This window comes from Trachemys scripta, chromosome 7 (assembly GCF_013100865.1).
Source record: "Trachemys scripta elegans isolate TJP31775 chromosome 7, CAS_Tse_1.0, whole genome shotgun sequence".
NCBI lineage: Eukaryota > Metazoa > Chordata > Testudines > Emydidae > Trachemys > Trachemys scripta.
The window spans coordinates 18011023-18027832 of NC_048304.1; the positions used below are offsets into that span (position 1 = coordinate 18011023).

General features: G+C 43.6%; 1 protein-coding gene across 2 annotated transcripts in view; it reads right to left on the reverse strand.

Moving 5' to 3' along the window:
- Positions 1-4396: 4396 nt before the first annotated feature.
- SRGAP3 (SLIT-ROBO Rho GTPase activating protein 3) overlaps positions 4397-16810 on the reverse strand; it is a 218620-nt gene continuing 206206 nt past the window's right edge. For both annotated transcript variants that reach the window (XM_034775363.1, XM_034775362.1), the window contains exons 19-22: positions 16181-16361; positions 12306-12455; positions 11579-11906; positions 4397-8717 (exon numbers count right to left, since the gene is read on the reverse strand). In XM_034775363.1, coding sequence (XP_034631254.1) covers positions 8301-8717; positions 11579-11906; positions 12306-12455; positions 16181-16361 — 1076 coding nt within the window. In that variant the 3' untranslated portion in view covers positions 4397-8300. The remainder of the gene's footprint in view (positions 8718-11578; positions 11907-12305; positions 12456-16180; positions 16362-16810) is intronic.

The window sequence follows — 16810 nt, forward strand, 5'->3', positions numbered from 1 at the left end:
GCAACCAGAAAACCCCGTTCCCTTGCTGTAGGCAGCATCTGCACTATGGGGTTATGCCAGCATTGCTACAGTGTCATAGGTATGCTGCTATCGTCCCCATAGTGTAGACATGGCCTAAATCAAGCTATTGGAGGTCATACTCAGTAAGATGGCAACTTAGATTTACATCTACATCTTAAGGTCTGTGTCAGGACTTGTCTACATAGGGGAACATACTGGCATATCTATACCAGTGTAACTTCCTCAACTGCTTTAACATACACACACTCAAACAGGAGATGGGCAGGTTCTGATGTGGGATAGGAGGGCATGAAGCAGGATGGAGGAGTGCCCCCCGCTTGCTAAGGGCAAGTGCTGGAGACTTCCCCATGTCACACACCATCGTTCGGGCAATCAGGAGCCAGATTAGTGGTTGGAGGGCAGCAGGCACAGTTGTATCATGGTTCTATGGTGCTCCTGTCCTGCTCCTACTGTGGTGATTATTATATATCTAATCATCTTTCTAAAGAAAAATCAGTCTGCTCTTCAAATGCTTCCTGCCAAAGCAGCTCTCTGCATTTCATGAGAAATACTAATCTGCACAAGCTAATGTTAATGTGCTAAACTTCTTAGATGGGTGTGCACATCACAAGAGGTCGAGCAGATAGCATACAGGACTGGAGTCAGGAGACCTGGGTTCTATTTCTGACCTGCTAGGTGACCTTCACTTCACCTCTCTGTTCTATTTCCTTCCCCATCGTTTGTGTGTCTTGGCTATGGAGATTGTGAGCTCTTTGAGGTATGGCATGACTCTTACTATGTGTATGTACAGCTCCTAGCACAAAGAGATCTTGATCTCTGTTGTGGCCTCTAAGTGCTACTGTAATAATACTAACAATCAAATAGCACGAACTAGTCCCCTCTGTTGGCAGTTTCTCCAGGGTCCAAGAACTGAATGGGGCTGCAGGCTGAATTACTGTCTCACTGCTAGACAAGAATCCCACCAAGTCTGGGTTTCTAAACCAATTTAGTTACATTAGTGCTACTTTCTTATGTAAACTGGCAACAGAATTTTCAAAAGGACCTAAGCGACATAGGAGGCTAAGTCCTATTTTCAGAAGTCACAGATTTTCAAAAGTATTTAGGTACCTAAAGATGCAGATAGGCATGTCTGTAACTCTCACTGGGCACCTGATGCCTAAGTCTCACTGATTTCATTAGGAGTTAGGCACCTGGGCAGTTCTGAAAATCCCACTAGGCACCTTCTGCATCTTTAGGTACCTAAACACCTTTGAAAATTTGACCCTTGGACACTTCTGAAAATTTTACCTTGGCCTATTTTTAGAGATCCATCACTGTATTTATATACAGTGCACTGTACTCCAGGCAGCTTTCAAGAGCAAAAAGCAGTGGGACTCTTGTCCACCTGGCTGCTCGGGACAGGAGGATGAGGGAGACAGGAGGCTGAAGACGGCTAGACAATTATAAAAAAAAACAAAATATTCTTGGCCAAGTTGGAAAAAAAAATCCATTTAAACACGAACAGAGGTGTTCTTTACAACTACTTTCAGCGACTCAGAACATCCACAGCTGGTCCAGTAAGCACTTCCCCCGCAAGGAGCCCTGGAACAGCCGACTCCTCCTGCCTCTTAGAAGAAATCATTTGGGAATCTATTGAAGCTTGGCCTGCAACACAACTTGGGAAACGTTCAGATCCACTTTGTGGAGGAGGCTCAAAGCAAGACTTTAAATCCGATTCGTCCCTGCTATGCACTTTGCACAGGTGTAGATGGCCTTGAAAAATGGGCATAAAAACACTACCAAGTTACCATGGTTTTGCCTTCACATTGCGTACACGCAGACGACACCACAAAGTGCATCAGGGCTGAAAAGAAACAAGCGCCTAATCTTTTGAGATCTAGTTATCAACAAAAAATGTATTGGACAATCTTGAACTGTAAACAGTGCAGAGATGTATGAATGGACATAGCAGATGTGTGAAAACAAATAAGTTGGGAGCAGTGGGATCCAAAGGGAATTCCAGAGGGTGATGAACTTCAGCCTCTGGAAAGTTCACTCTGGGAAATTTGGAAAGGAAGTTCAGTCTGGCAAGATTTCCGAGGTATCAGAAAAGCAGATTTAGTAATTGCATGAACATGCTCATCAGTTGCTAGCCCAGGATCTCCGGTCCTTGTGGGATAATCCTTGTATTTACTGTGACTTAATACAGAGGAACAAAAAAGTACCTATTAAACTGGAGATCTAAGCATGAGGTGTCAAGATAATTAATAGTATAAAACGTGTTAAGACATAAATCCTGAGCTTGCATTATACTTTACTTTGCTGTTCGGGACCTTCCGTTTGCATAAAGCTGCAAGCTGCCGGCACCTAGGCAAATATAGTCCATCTGAACAAGAACAACTTGTGTTGCTCTGTCTAGCACCCTCTACTGGCCAACTCAGAGTGATAGTAACACTACTTAGAAGGAAACCACATCCGTATCTTCCGTTGCTGCACAATGGCCACAGCATTATGGGATGCTTGAGTGGGAACAGGAACTTCTTCATCTAGGGATCGATACCAGACACCTCAGTCTTTGGTTTCTTGCTGGGGGCGGGGAGCTCCTTTTAATGCTTATTTTCTTTTGCCTAAATTGCAAAATTTCCATTAATTATAATTAACAGTAGAGGCATTGGTTCCACTTGCCTGGGTGCCATTTGAGTTAGTTCCATTCTACCTATCTCAACTTCCCCTGCAGGTTCAAATGGATGTCATATTTCCCATCACTTACTGGCATAACTAAGTGTCATGTTACTGTGTACTTCAAACAGCTGCCATGTTCCTCCCCAGAAATAGCTGCATTTCAGTGGGAGTTTCACTTTTAGTTTTTAAATGGTTTGGGAAGGAAAGATGCGGCAGACGTGCGGAACAGCCCTATTCATGGTAAGTTCTCTTTCTATTTCTCAGCCTGGAGCGGGAGGAAGAGCATTTTAACAAACTGATTTTTGGTTCTAATGCCATCGGCTTCAGTACAGTGAACTCCTGACTTACACTAACTAAGCAAGAGGAGAACCAGGCCATTTATGTTGGATATGAACAAATGTTAAATGTAATTTTAGAAATACACACGATAGCTTAGTTAGGACAGATCCGCAGCTGATACAAATCAGCAGTGCTTCATTCACATCAGTGGAGATATGCCAGTTTACACCAGCTGAGATTCTGGCACAAATGTTTCTTCTCTTTGCGTTTTACCCACGGGCCACGGACTAAAGGAGGCTGTTTCATCTCCTCTTTCAACAGGTAGTCTTGCCAGAGAAAAATGCCACTTTAAACATTCTAGGCCTCAATCACTGACATCAGTCGAATTCTATCTGGGAGGGATAGACCTTTAATTTTAAATACAAGCAGAAAATTAATTGTTACCCTATGTGCTGACTGGGACAGTCCCAGAGTCTGTTCTTGTACTGATGACTGGCTAGTCACCAGTGGATCATTGCTAATTAGCCATTACTTAGGTCTAGCCCCAAACAGCCCTGTTCAATGGTATTCATAACAGTGCTGTTTGAGACAATATTCCTGGCCAACGTTCCATGCTACTGCAGCGATGGCATTCCGTCAGTGCAAGCGCCTGGCTTGCACACTGGCCGCTATCTGTCTGCTCAGTAGGACTCTGAGTTAATTTAGCCAGCTGGGCTCATCTTTGCTGCCAAACACAGTAAAGTGGCAGCAGTTTTCAGTTCTAGTCTTTCCTTCTCCTCGCAACACAAACAATTCACGCACCCAGCCTCTCATTTATTTTCCAACCCTCAAGATAGCAACCCCTCTTCTGTATTCTTAGTCCATGAGCTCAACTCACCCCGAATGGTGTTCGGGTTCAGTCCTGAAGACATGGTAGTGGGCTATTAATTTTTCGGAACCAAATGGCTAACTCAAGAGCAATACCCCTAAAGAGAAAAAGCCTCTTTAATATAATAATGAATACACTGTAAATTAATATACACCATGAACACACAATCATTCATGGCAAGACCATTTTCTCTGCTCCTTTAAATCCCTTCTCAAGGCTTACTTCTGCTACGAAGAAACCTGTCATCAGGTCGGAAGGGGAAGGGTGAAAATGAAAAACAAAAAGTATATTTGTACATAAAAGTTATATTTATTTTTGTGTTTTCCCTCCCAGCTTTATAAGTCGGTTGTCTTCAAAGATTTCAAACTCATTGCCCATCTTGGGTTTTGTGCAGTGCTCAGCACACGGGCCCAGTCCTCACTGAGGTCTTTGGACACTACCGTAACATCCTTGTTGTTTGTTACTAATGTATCAAATAAATGCCCAGTAAGGCATGTATGCCCAGAGGATAGTCATTTCCCCGAGCACAATGTTTATATTCCAGGTGTTTTGAAATCATGACTAATATTTGAGAAAAGTTAAGCAGTTTTATTCAACAGGATGAGTCCACATCCAACCAGTGGCTTGATCTACATGGCATCATCAGCATACATGACAGAGGATCCAATCAGACATTCTAACCAAATGGCATTTTATCATACATTACAGAGACAATATCCATAGGAGGGACAACAATCATTATACAAGGCAGTTTCTAAGGTTTTCTGGCATGAACAAAAAACAGCCACTCCAAAGCAGATCAGAATCAGGAGGTCTACTGACATATTGTGAAAACTGCAACACTGCTAGTAAATAATACAGTCCAGGATTTACAAAAAGAATCTATCAGGTATACTTCAGTCTAAGGAAGAAAAGTGCACTGTCATTATCATTAAAGGGACTGGCACAATTACAATGGTCGCTTAGGAGCATCTATACAGAACTAATATCAGCGTGGGTGCAATTGCTTTAAAGTCGCCACCATTAAATGCATCAATGGGTCAACAGAAAGACCGCTTCACTGAGGAGACAGGCCAAAGGAATGGCTACACTGGTGACTACCTACTCCTGGGAGTTAAAAGAAGTAGTTTTGATACAGCAAAAGCAGGTTATTTTGTGGAGGAGGCAAAGACTCAGAGCAACTGAGAGAGCTGATTTGAGACTTTTGAATTTGTTCTGCACAGCAGAGAATCATCTTCTCCTTAAAGAGCACCCTTTCCTGGCCCATCCTAGAGACTTGGGCTCTGATGATGTCTCCATATTATAATCAAATGGGTGGAACAATTTTCATTTGAAACAAGAGAAGATGATCCAGGTGAGCATGTCCAGCAGCTGCTCTGACCAGTTTGTAAACTGTAAATTTCACAGTACCCTTAAGTGAACAGAACTGAGATCATATTGAAGGCTACAGGCTATAGAAGTACAAATGATCAAGATTAAGTTACTCAAAACCTATGAGTAGATTCCAGTTATGATGCTTGTACAGCACAATGCAGGTGGTTTAATTTTGTGCTGAGCTGAACTACAGAAAAATACATATTTTTTAATTTACCGTAGTTGCCCCAAACTGCAATTTGACTGCAATATTAAAAAGGCATCATTTTTTCTTTAAATTTAATAAAATGTCTTTTTTAAAGGACTTGAAAAGCAATACACCCACAGCACAACATAACGGTACATAAGAAATCATGATCTGTATACAGCTCCAAGTACATTAATTCCAAGCATTTGTTCCGGTGCTCAAAAGGCACTTAAAGATAAGAAAACAAGCATTAAAAAAAGCAAAAATAAAAGGCAATAATTTAATGCAAAAGACACTGGAATTTGTACCATATCTTTTAAAGAGGGGGGAGGAAAATAAAGATAGTTTTGCTATTAAGTCATTGTTAAAAATATATATATAAAAAAAGTCAGACTACCAAAATGAATGTTCTCCAGGAACTAAGTGGAAAAAATTACTGGCAATGATTATACAACAATTGTGCCAAATGGGGGCTTTTTCACTCTCCCTAAAAGCACATTTGCTGGTTCATTACTAGAACAGACTGACAGACCGTTTGAACATCTGCTGCCCATAATGACAAAGGCAATGACCTCAGGGTTAGGAAAGGGGGAGGGGAAATCATGATGAAAAATAATCATCAATATGAAGTAATTGTGGTAATTACAAATGTCAACAATGTTAATAGACACGTACGTAAACACCATTTCCTCTTGTAATACTATATTGAGGAACAATAGAATCACTACATACAGTACTTTCCCCCACACACACACTGTACACTGAAGGTTAGGTTTGTGTTTTTGTTTTTATTTTATTATTTTTTACATTGAGCTATCTACTAAGTGCAAAGATTTGGTGAGTGGCATTGGCTTTCATCTAATTTTAACCTATTTTCTTTTTACAGTTTACATTTTAACAGTTACTTTCCAGCATTTAAGCAAGTACAGCAATATATAACAGACTAGAACAGGCAAGAGACAGTTAAGAGAAGAGGATATGTGGAAGTGAAACATGCTTGTGCACTGGACACAGAATAAGAACGAACACCTAATCAGTTCCATTGGATTTGTGTTAAGATTCCTCTATATCCAGTCAAGTAAATGTTACCTTGCACAAACCATAGGGCTTTCCATTGTTTTATGCACATGAATAAGTTATGGATTGGACTCCCAAATGAGAGGTGCTAACATGATAAGATTCAAAGGGCTAGATCACCCCATTGGTCTTTTCCATATGTACATTCTCTGACAGAAATATTGGATTGTTCACCTGGAGACGTGAAGGATTCTGCATTCGGTGGTGGCTCTGAGGTGTCGGATAGAAAAGCAAAAGAACTTAAAAAACATGCGATGGGATGCTGAAAGAAGCTGAATGTTAATCTTAACTCCCAACAAGGCAGCAAGGTTTGTTCACTTATTTTGCTCAATGAAAGCTACTACAGCAGAAATCAGATTAAGGGAAAGGAATTAAGGTGTGAAAAACACTAGTACAGCATCTGTGCGGAGTTTGAGTGAGACTCATCAAGACCTGTTTCACGTTCGGATGACATATGATTGTATGGAAAAAAAACAAAATTAAACCGCAGGTCAATTCTATGAAAAGCTGGTCAAGAAATAAAACAAAAAAGAAAAAAGAAACATGGAGTGTCTTGTATTCAGCAATTAGAGAAGAGACTTAGTTATCAGACAAAAAGTATCATGCAACCCCTATTTCTTTCTGCATATTTTTTCTCTAGGTTAAATGTTCAGAGCAAAAATAAAATACAACTTCTTTTGCATAAACTCAAACTTCTGTATTATATAGTACAGTACAGAAAGTGCAAAATATCACCCCATCAGATCAGTTATGCGTCTGATATGGTCAAATATGGCTCATGCTTTTCATGCAAGACGACAATCTGAATCAAGACCCTCGTGTACTGCTGTGCAACTTTAAATAAAGGAATGTTATCTTTTCAAAGCCTCCTTGCCTGTTTAGTCCCAATTTGTTAAGATGTCATTAGTTAATAAAAGGCCAGGGGAGAAGGGGAAATGAAACATTTCAATACTTTATAAGTTAGCCTATTTATTTTTTACCACAGGTCTCTTACTAGTCCTTGTTGGTTTGGAAATCTTCAAGACAACCCAAGTTTTGTGGTTTCTTTTTGTACACACCTAACACTGTGCTATGTCGTGGAGTAGATATTTATACACTTTATCCCTATATATGAACTAAAGGAATAAAATGTTTCATTTGGCCATATCATATTCTGTACAACCTACTGGCTGGGTAACAGCCGCAAGATTCAGAGGTGAAATGAAGAAATCTTAGGACTGAATGCAAAGAAAAAGAAATCCACCCAGCTTGCTGAGAACGGTCACTAGATGCATTTCAGTTTCTTCTCTGTAGGCCAATACTTGAGCAAAAAACAGCGTGTCTTCTCTTCTTTTTAAATGCCAACTACTGCAGAATAGAAATTCCAGGATTGATCTTGTATTGCTTGATGCTCAGTTGCTCCACACACGCACGCGCACACAAGTATTCTCAAAAAAATTAAAATCAACCAAAACTCTAGAGAGGAAATTTCAGGGCAAGTTTCTGAGGTAAATCTAAAAAAAAAAAAAAAAAAATTGAACTTTGTACACTTTATATATACTTCTACACAGATTGTATATTCTCCAGTGACAATACGTAGGACAGCCATCTTATTCTGCCATACAGTTTTACTGCAATCTTGGTAAAATACTTCTGCATGGATGTGTGTATCTATAATGGAATCGTTAGGCCTCAGGCCTACGCACTGGTTTCCCTACTGAAGTTTTCTTCAGAGCGTAATTTTTCTGTCTTTTCCTTTTAAAGAACGAGACTGCAGAGTTGCGATTTCCACCCAAAAAATATCCAGATATTGACTTTTTTCCACCCCTCAACTAAGAATCCCTTGCTGCAGAGCTACATGGTGCCTGATTTATCCGAGGAGCTATTGGGGTAAATCTTCTCTGTAGGCGTCACTGCAGGACTGCCCATTCCTGAACTGCTACTACTGCTTGATCGGTGTTGAACCACCGGTCTGACGGGTCTCATGGGTGGAGGCCTAAGTTGAGCCCCAGCAAGCCGGGCTGAGAGGGCTGGTTTAAAAGTAGTCATCATTTCAGTGGTGGAGCTACTGCTGCGTCTCATGGCGGCATCAGGGTCTCGGATCATGATGGTGTGAAGTGGGCTGGCAGGTTCTGAGTTGACAGAGCCCCCCTGAGGAGTTTTCATTGGCTCCAGGGTGTCAAGGACGACATCAGGGGCCTGCTTCACAGTGTTCTGTCTCTCGAGCTCACGCAGCTCATTCAGAGCGGTGCTCATGGTCTTCTCAATGTCCTGTCAATGCGATAAGCAAAAGTGTCATCAGCATCCCTGCATTTTAGCATTACTTGGGCTTTCCTGCACATCACTCTGCCGTCCGGTGGAGCTTTAACCCTGGCTCAGCATCAGTGCAGTTGTTTTCTGACTCCCGATGGCCATATGCCCTTAAATCCTGAGAACTGCCGAGCTTCTGCAACTGCACTGACATGAGTTGCTGGTGCTCACCACCTCTCATGAGCTGGCCTCTAAAGGAGGAGCTGGCTCTGAGAGGAGATGTAAAACCCAGGTCCCGACCACTGGTAGGCACCATGCATCTTTGAAATCCTGCACCTTTGACATCAATGGGAGTTCTGGCAATGATTTCAAAGGCAGAAAGTCCTAAACGCCCCATAATACCATGTGCAGTTAGCCCTCAGAATCTAGTGAAATTCCAGGTGGGGGAATTAATTTTTGCCTACCTCCCCTATGCAGTTTGTTTGATACAACATTTTTCTCCACTCTCTGACCTAAGTTATCATGCAGTGTTGTTGTGTCTCTCAGCAGCTACCACGCTCTACTCTAGAGATGGCTACATTTCACTGATGGGAGACATATCCCTTGCTGTATCTACTTTTACAGATGTGTGGTAAGTCTTAATTATCTAATGTTTGTAAAGTGTTTTGTGATCTTTGGATAGTGTTCAAGTATTATCATCAAAAAGAGGGAGTTAAAAGGTCACTATCAGCCAGGTTAGGACCCAGCTAGGTTTTGTTAAATATAAAAGATTTACAAAATTAGCAATATTTTCACAGGGCCAGATCCTAAGCTGGTGTAAACTGACATTGCTCCATTGATTTTGTTGGAATTACTGATTTATACCAGTTGAGGATCCGGCCCGTGATTTTAAAAAAAGACTAAGAAAACCATTTTATATTTTGGTCTGTTCTTAGTTGTGATATATCCAGCCCCCCAGCAGTGTTTGCAACTCGGGTGCCACTACCATGAGCTGGTGCATGAAAAGCAGAGTGTGAAACTGACAGAGGCAGATTGGTTGCCCAGTGCAAACAAACAGCAATGCAGGAAGTAAACAAAGAAAATCCAGTGGTGGAAGAGGAAATGAGACTGTAATAATTCTTTAAATATACTGGACTTTTTTAGCTGGACTTTTTAGCTTGCCAGGACCAGCAAACAAACAACTAGAAATATTCCCAGGCTGAAAATACACCAGCACACGCCCATGTGACCTCAGTGGGAAAATGCTGGTAGGAGAGAGCAGCCCTGAACTGTTCTAACTTACTCCAGAGGCTGAACTGGGCTCTGGGGAGTGCAAAGGTGGCACGAGGCACAGCTGAGTCAGACCCCAGAGCATTTACGTGGAAGGCTCTGCTTTTCACTTAAGCTACCGCAGGCTATAGAAGTTATTTCTTTCTCACCAATGTTCTCGCCGCTGGCATTTCTTCCTACATTGGGAATAATAGGCTCAAGTAGGAAAGGGCCAGTTCTCATGGTAGTGATTTGTGAAGCATCGAACAAAGAGCTCTCCCTGGCATACGCGGGATAATAACGTTTTACATGGTTCACTGCTTTGAATGGTGAACTGGACCAGCTGCCTGGAATACAAAAAGAGTCCCTATTTTCCTGAGAAAAAGCAGGTCTGGAATAATGGTATTTACAACAAATCCATTATTGAGAACAAAAATATGGCATATACCTTTAAAAATAAAGCAGATACATGACTTAGGGTTGGTGTAGCAAAAGTGTCATAGTAACAATGAGCAACAAAGGAACAACACGCCCGCATCAGGCAACAGCCCCCACAGAAGAGACTGAGGTGTGAAAAGCTCAAGCAGCGCTACATCAAAACCAAACAGCTACACAAAATCTCTGGGCAGCCCAACCACCAACCTGCACCGAGGGAGGAGGCAGAGTCCAGAGAAAGAAAATGCTCCCCCACTCACACCGTCCGGCCAATTCTTCTAAAAGACTGCCCAGCATGCCAACTTCCTTGAATCCAAAGGCACAATGTGCCTGGCGTTCCACCGCCTTGCAGTGTGCGCCATCACTGACACCTGTGTAAAGCAGAGGTAAACTCCGGATTCTCTACTCCCAGTGGAGAATGGCACAGTTTTACACCTACTTTCACAGGAGTCAATAGCTACACGAGGTGCAAGGCGGCATCAGGACCTCTGTGGTCATGTTTGGATCACAAATAACACTCTCTGATCTTGTATGTATCTGTGTATCAGTGGCCCACGAGAGACCCCAAAGCACCTTGCAATTTTGTGCCCTGACTCTGGTATGAATTCTGTGAGGTAGAGTTGCCACTGTTGTGAGTTGGGTCTGCAGCTGAAGGACCTTAGCTTCTGATTTCAACAGGTCTCACGGGCTACGTGTAGCCTGGTTGGTACTTGGATGAGAGGCATCCATTAAAAATTAAGAGTACTTCAGGATGCGTTGCTGGTAAATTAGGAAGCAGTAATGAATCAATAGTGAACCCACTGTGCAACATACTGCTGGGGGCACTGTGTCGCTGGAGAGAACATTTTTTTGGATTAGACATAAAATGGGAGGTCCTGGCCACATATGGTTACTAACAAACCTAAGGTGTGTTTTACAAAAGCAGGGATGTTAGTCCTGGTAACTCGACCAAATTCTTAATGGGGTAATTAAGTTCTGTCTCTTTAAATCCCCCCTGAATTTCTAAATAGAGATAGTATTCCACTTTACTTCCTGTCCTGTCCATGAACAACCACCACATTTCTTCCCACAGGTGGCTGCAATTCAGTGGTTGGTGAAGAGATTCCTCTAGATAATTGTAAAGGGCTTTGAGGTGAAAGGCACTTTGTACTGTATCTCCAGTCTCCACAGCACACAGAGCCATCTCGCAGCCCTCTTACCTCCGCAAGTGCTTCCGCTTCCAGAGATTTCTGATCTCCAAGACTGCTGTGCCGAGTAGACCCACAGGTCGATCTCAGTGGGTGGCCATCAGACAAGGCCTTCCTGTCTGGATAATTGATGCTGCCAGCACTGCCAAACGTGGCCATTCTGCGCTTCTCAGGGCTCTCAATCCTGCCTCTGTTGAGCGGTATTTTGTGGGGGCTGCTAGGACATGCTGCTGCTCGAGGAGGGGTGTCTATACCAGGACCCATCCCCCTTGGGGGGCTATGAGTGTCCCCTCCACTCCGACGACGAGGGATGGCTGCGCCATCAGATCTCAACCTTACTCTGCAAAGAATTCATTGAAAGGAAATTAAATTGGATCATTATCTGGCATTTCAGATTTGATTGCATGCTGCAAAATCCCCAGTGGATCAGCTCTAAACGCCCGTATCAAGTCAAAACACAGATCTTTCACCATGAGAAAACCCAGCCAACAGGGGTGTTAGAAATTTTGGAGAGTGCCAAGAAGCGGCAACCATAATATTTTGGAGGCTATTTGGATTGATGGATCTATTTGGCTCCCTTCTAGTTTAAATATGGCATAAATGGTACAAGTTGTTCTCTGGTTCTTACTGAATCGTGACATTCTAATTATCCTACCCTAAATGGTGTGCCACAATCGATTTGTCTTTCACAGTTCAAGGCCACCCGTACTTTCATACCAAAGTGGATCAATTGCCCTACCGGCCCATTACTCCCCCAAATCCATAGTCTGGAATATGATCTGTCGGAGACTGGATGTCATTCTTTGATGAGGCTTTATCATCCAACAAGGGTCCACTGCTTGCCTCGCTGTCTGCCTTCTGACTCAAACTGTCGGAGAATGCATCATCCCTATGAAAAAAATGAAACTCTGTATCAGGCAGGCAGATAACTGAGTGCCTCACACATGAAAGAAGAGTGTGGCCTCTTAGCATTTTCATGCCTTTGGAATCCTAATGCATCCACTCCAACCAGGGAGGAAAATAACATTCATTAGCACCCAACAAGGAGAGAGTGGGGTCTAGTGGAAGAAAAGGAGGCCAGGAATCACAACTCATGAGTCCTAATGTTGGTTCTGCCACTGATTCATTGTGTCACCTGGGGCAAGTCCCTAAACTAGAAGTGGCCCCAGCCGAAATCTTGGCCTGAACACCCTCAAACCAGATCCAAAATTAACTATACCCGAGCCCCAGATCCAAAATCCCCTGAAATTAGGGAAAGTTTGACACTAAGCTTCATGGCTCAGGTCTATCTCTGCAAACCTCCCTGTGCTTCAGTTTACCCATTTATAATGCAATCCTAGGTACAGTACCTATTCCACAGGGGCATGGTGAGACATAATGAGTGAATGTTTGTCAGGGGCGCTTGGATCCTTGGATTAATGGCCAACTCGATGCAGTGTAAGCCTCAAAGATACAAGTCAATGGTGCAGTGCCAACTGACACCTGCCGAGGACCTAACAGCGAGTCTGGACTGCTCAACTCTGTTCTTTTATGAAGCCAATGACTGATGTGTTTCAACCCTCTTGGAGCTTTACTAATTATTTAGGTGCTGTTGTATTCTTGAACAAGAAGCAGCATCTGAGCCAGTAACAGGAGAAAGGTACACGTGACCAGCTAGAATCTTGGCAAGGAGACAAAAAATAAATGCAGCACGTGGCTCGGTTCAGTTATCGGCCACCCCATGGAAGGTACAAATATCTTCACACTAGTTACTTATGAAACTAGGGGTACGTCTATACTTACCTCCGGGTTCAGCGGTAAGCAATCGATCTTCTGGGATCGATTTATCGCCGGTACTCCTGCTCCGCGAGAGGAGTATGCGGAGTTGACGGGGGAGCCTGCCTGCCGCGTGTGGACCCACGGTAAGTACCTTGTAGTTCAAACTAAGGTACTTCGACTTCAGCTACGTTATTCATGTAGCTGAAGTTGCGTACCTTAGTTCGAACTGGGGGGTTAATGTGGACCAGCCCTTTGAAGCAGTGTTGGGTAGCGGACAGGCAGCCTAATTGCTCTGGTAGGCAGAAGAGCGTTTCATGGTAAGAAACGCAAACCCTCAAATGTGTGCTTTCCTGAAAGGCTCAGCTGGTAACAGGACATGAGCAGAGGCCCCATGTCTTTCACATCTTTGGCCATCAGGAGCTGAGGGTACACTGGAAGGCTGAAACTTGGAGCTTGGGACAAGGTCCCTGGATGTTCTGCGTCCCTCTGAAATTTCTGATAGTCATTGACCATTTATGGCCTGATCCAAAGTCAATTAAGCTGGTGGAAAGACTTCAACAGGCTTGGGGACAGGCTAACAGCAAATGCTCTTTTGTTTCCTCTGCCACTAGGGGAGCTCTGTATGTAACATGCCTTTGGTGTCTGCATTAGCTTCTTCCCTAAAATTTCCCACCCAGCTCCATTGTTCTACTGTACAATGGCTGCTAGCACTTTAACTACAGTGTCATCTAAACCAGTGGTTCTCAAAGCCGGTCCGCCGCTTGTTCAGGGAAATCCTCTGGTGGGCCGGGCCGGTTTGTTTACCTGCTGCATCCGCAGGTTCGGCCGATCGCGGCTCCCATTGGCTGTGGTTCGCCGCTTCAGGCCAATGGGGGCTGCAGGAAGCGGCGTGGGCCGAGGGATGTGCTGGCCACCGCTTCCCGCCACCCCCATTGGCCTGGAGCGGCGAACTGCGGCCAGTGGGAGCCGCGATCGGCCGAACCTGCGGACGCAGCAGGTAAACAAACCATCCCGGCCCACCAGAGGATTTCCCTGAACAAGCTGTGGACCGGCTTTGAGAATCACTGATCTAAACACCTCCTGTATCCAGAGCCCAGCCCCCATGTAAATTAGAGCAGTCATTGTGGCTTTTTCTCAGATGCCTATCGCCACTCTGTGGTCTCAATAACTGGAGCATGCACGCACCCTCTTGCCTCTGACATACCCCTGTGCCAGGGTATCCAAGGAGGGGCTAGCAAAAAACTGCCTGCACCTGCTCTATGCTGCTCAGGTAACACCTGTGCACCAGGGGAATTCCCAGCTCAGAGAATCTGACAGGAGTGGTGCAAAGGGGCTGGAACAAGGTCGAGAACTGGACTGGTTTTAGTTTAACGTTTAAGCATCACTTGAAAGTGGGGGACTGGGAGGGCGTCAGATTAAAACAAAAGAGCGTGATGAAGGCTGTGCAAATTGCTGAAAGGCCTGTGCACCTGAGGGACTGCCAATCCCTCCTGGGAGAAATAAGCACCCTGGCTATCCTCTATGGTCCGATGCTGTGAAGTGCTGAGAATCTTCAACTCCCACTGCAGACACATTGCAAAAGGAACCCAGCACCGGCCAGGACTGTGCCCCAAGTTTCTGATAAAAGCCCCAAGGAGCCCATCCTTGCAAATCCTGCCCATCTTATTTCTTGGAGAGGAAATGGCCTGCAAGGGTTGTCCACATTCAGATTTGTTTCAGTTTTTACAGCAAAAAATAAATGTCAGTTGATGGACAAAAATGCTGTAGATATTTACTAGGATTTTTTTTCAGGCTTCATCCCATTTCAGACCCCACAGTGCGTATCTATGCTGGGAGCAGATTTAATTGTAAAAATCAGCTCCACCACGTACATGGTTACATATCCTGATCTGTATTTATTATGCTGTGCAGATGAATTAGCCCCCAATACTGTCTGGTTAATCGTTCACCTAATGAAAAAAAGTGCTCTAATTTATTATTCAAAGAATTATTGGATGGAAAATAATACAACAGTGTATGTCAGAAATTGTCCGTCGATATTGCTGGCTCAGCTCTTTCACGCATGTATTCAATAATACAGTGCTGAAAGAGACACACAGTGGATTAATAATTGCCACTCAAGCAAAGAACAAAGGTAAGAAGAGAAAATTTATTTGCAGTCAAAGATGGGAAGAATTCTTAAAACAAATAAAAGGACATTTTCAAAAGTTGCCAAGTGACTTACGAGCCTCCCAAGTCCCATTTTCAAACATGACTTGGGCACTTAGGAGCGGCGCATTGACTTTCAATGCGACTTGGACTCCTAAATGCCAGAGTCACTTTTAAAAATGGGAATGAGAGGTTTCTGAAAATTTTGCACTAAACTCCCAAAGCAAATTAAGGGGAGAAAAAAAACCCACTACAGTTCATCCAGTGAGTGAAGATTACAAATTTCTTGCTTAAGAGGCCTGGATTAATGGTTAGAACACAGGACCAGGAGCCAGGAATTCCTGAGATCTAATTCTGGCTCCAACACTAGACCCCTCTGCCTCAGTTTCACCATCTGTATAAGCTTGACACCCACTCACCTGCATCATCTATGCCCGTATTTTGGGCACTTAAATAAATGGGCAGATTTTCAAGAGAGTGCAGACCCAATGGCTCACACTGAAGTCAACAGGACTTTGTTTCTTTCACAAACAGCTTAAATCCCGGCTTTTGGAAATCAGGGATGTGAAGGCACCCCACAAGCACTCAGTGAAGTGCACAGCACTTTTGAAAAATCAGGCCACTCATTTAGGTGGCTAAATAAGGCTGAAGAAGCCTAAGTGTAGACACAATTTTGACATTCTTGCACCACTTGAACTGCCCACTCACATGTCTTGTACAACTATGTACTGATGTGGTATGAGACCATCCACACCATTATGGCGCCCTTCCCACCAGTCCTCCGATGCACGATGGTACAAGAGGAGTGAAGCTCCTTTCTTAAAGGAGAGCTCTCGCAGGGACCGGCCAATGTAGTCAAACTTCGCTATTGCTTCAATCTGTTCCACTTCTGGAAGAGAAAGAGAAAACAAAGCAAATATAGGCATGTTGTCCTCAGAAATCACCTGAGCCCCATCAGATGCCTCTCACCCACAAGACATTGATACTACTCTCCATGCTTCTCCATGCTCCATGCAACACTTTCTACTAAGTACTGTCCATCCTTCTAGGATTGCTAAATTCTCATTGGTTTCCCAGACTACCACGCAAGAGGAGATCAAGAAAAGCTACAAAGCAAATGGGAATGAATGAAAATTTCATTGCATGTAAGTGATGTTCCCAGCTGTGCCACCATATTTATTCATGGCCACCCATATTTATAAAGTCATTTCTTTTGGTTATGGATTCCGGTTTTCCTAGGTGGGGGACAATGTAAATTACACTCACATCCTGGGATCAAATCACCACTTGGCTACTGCTTCAGATTAGATTTCACCCCCTCTTTATTCTGGAGGCAGT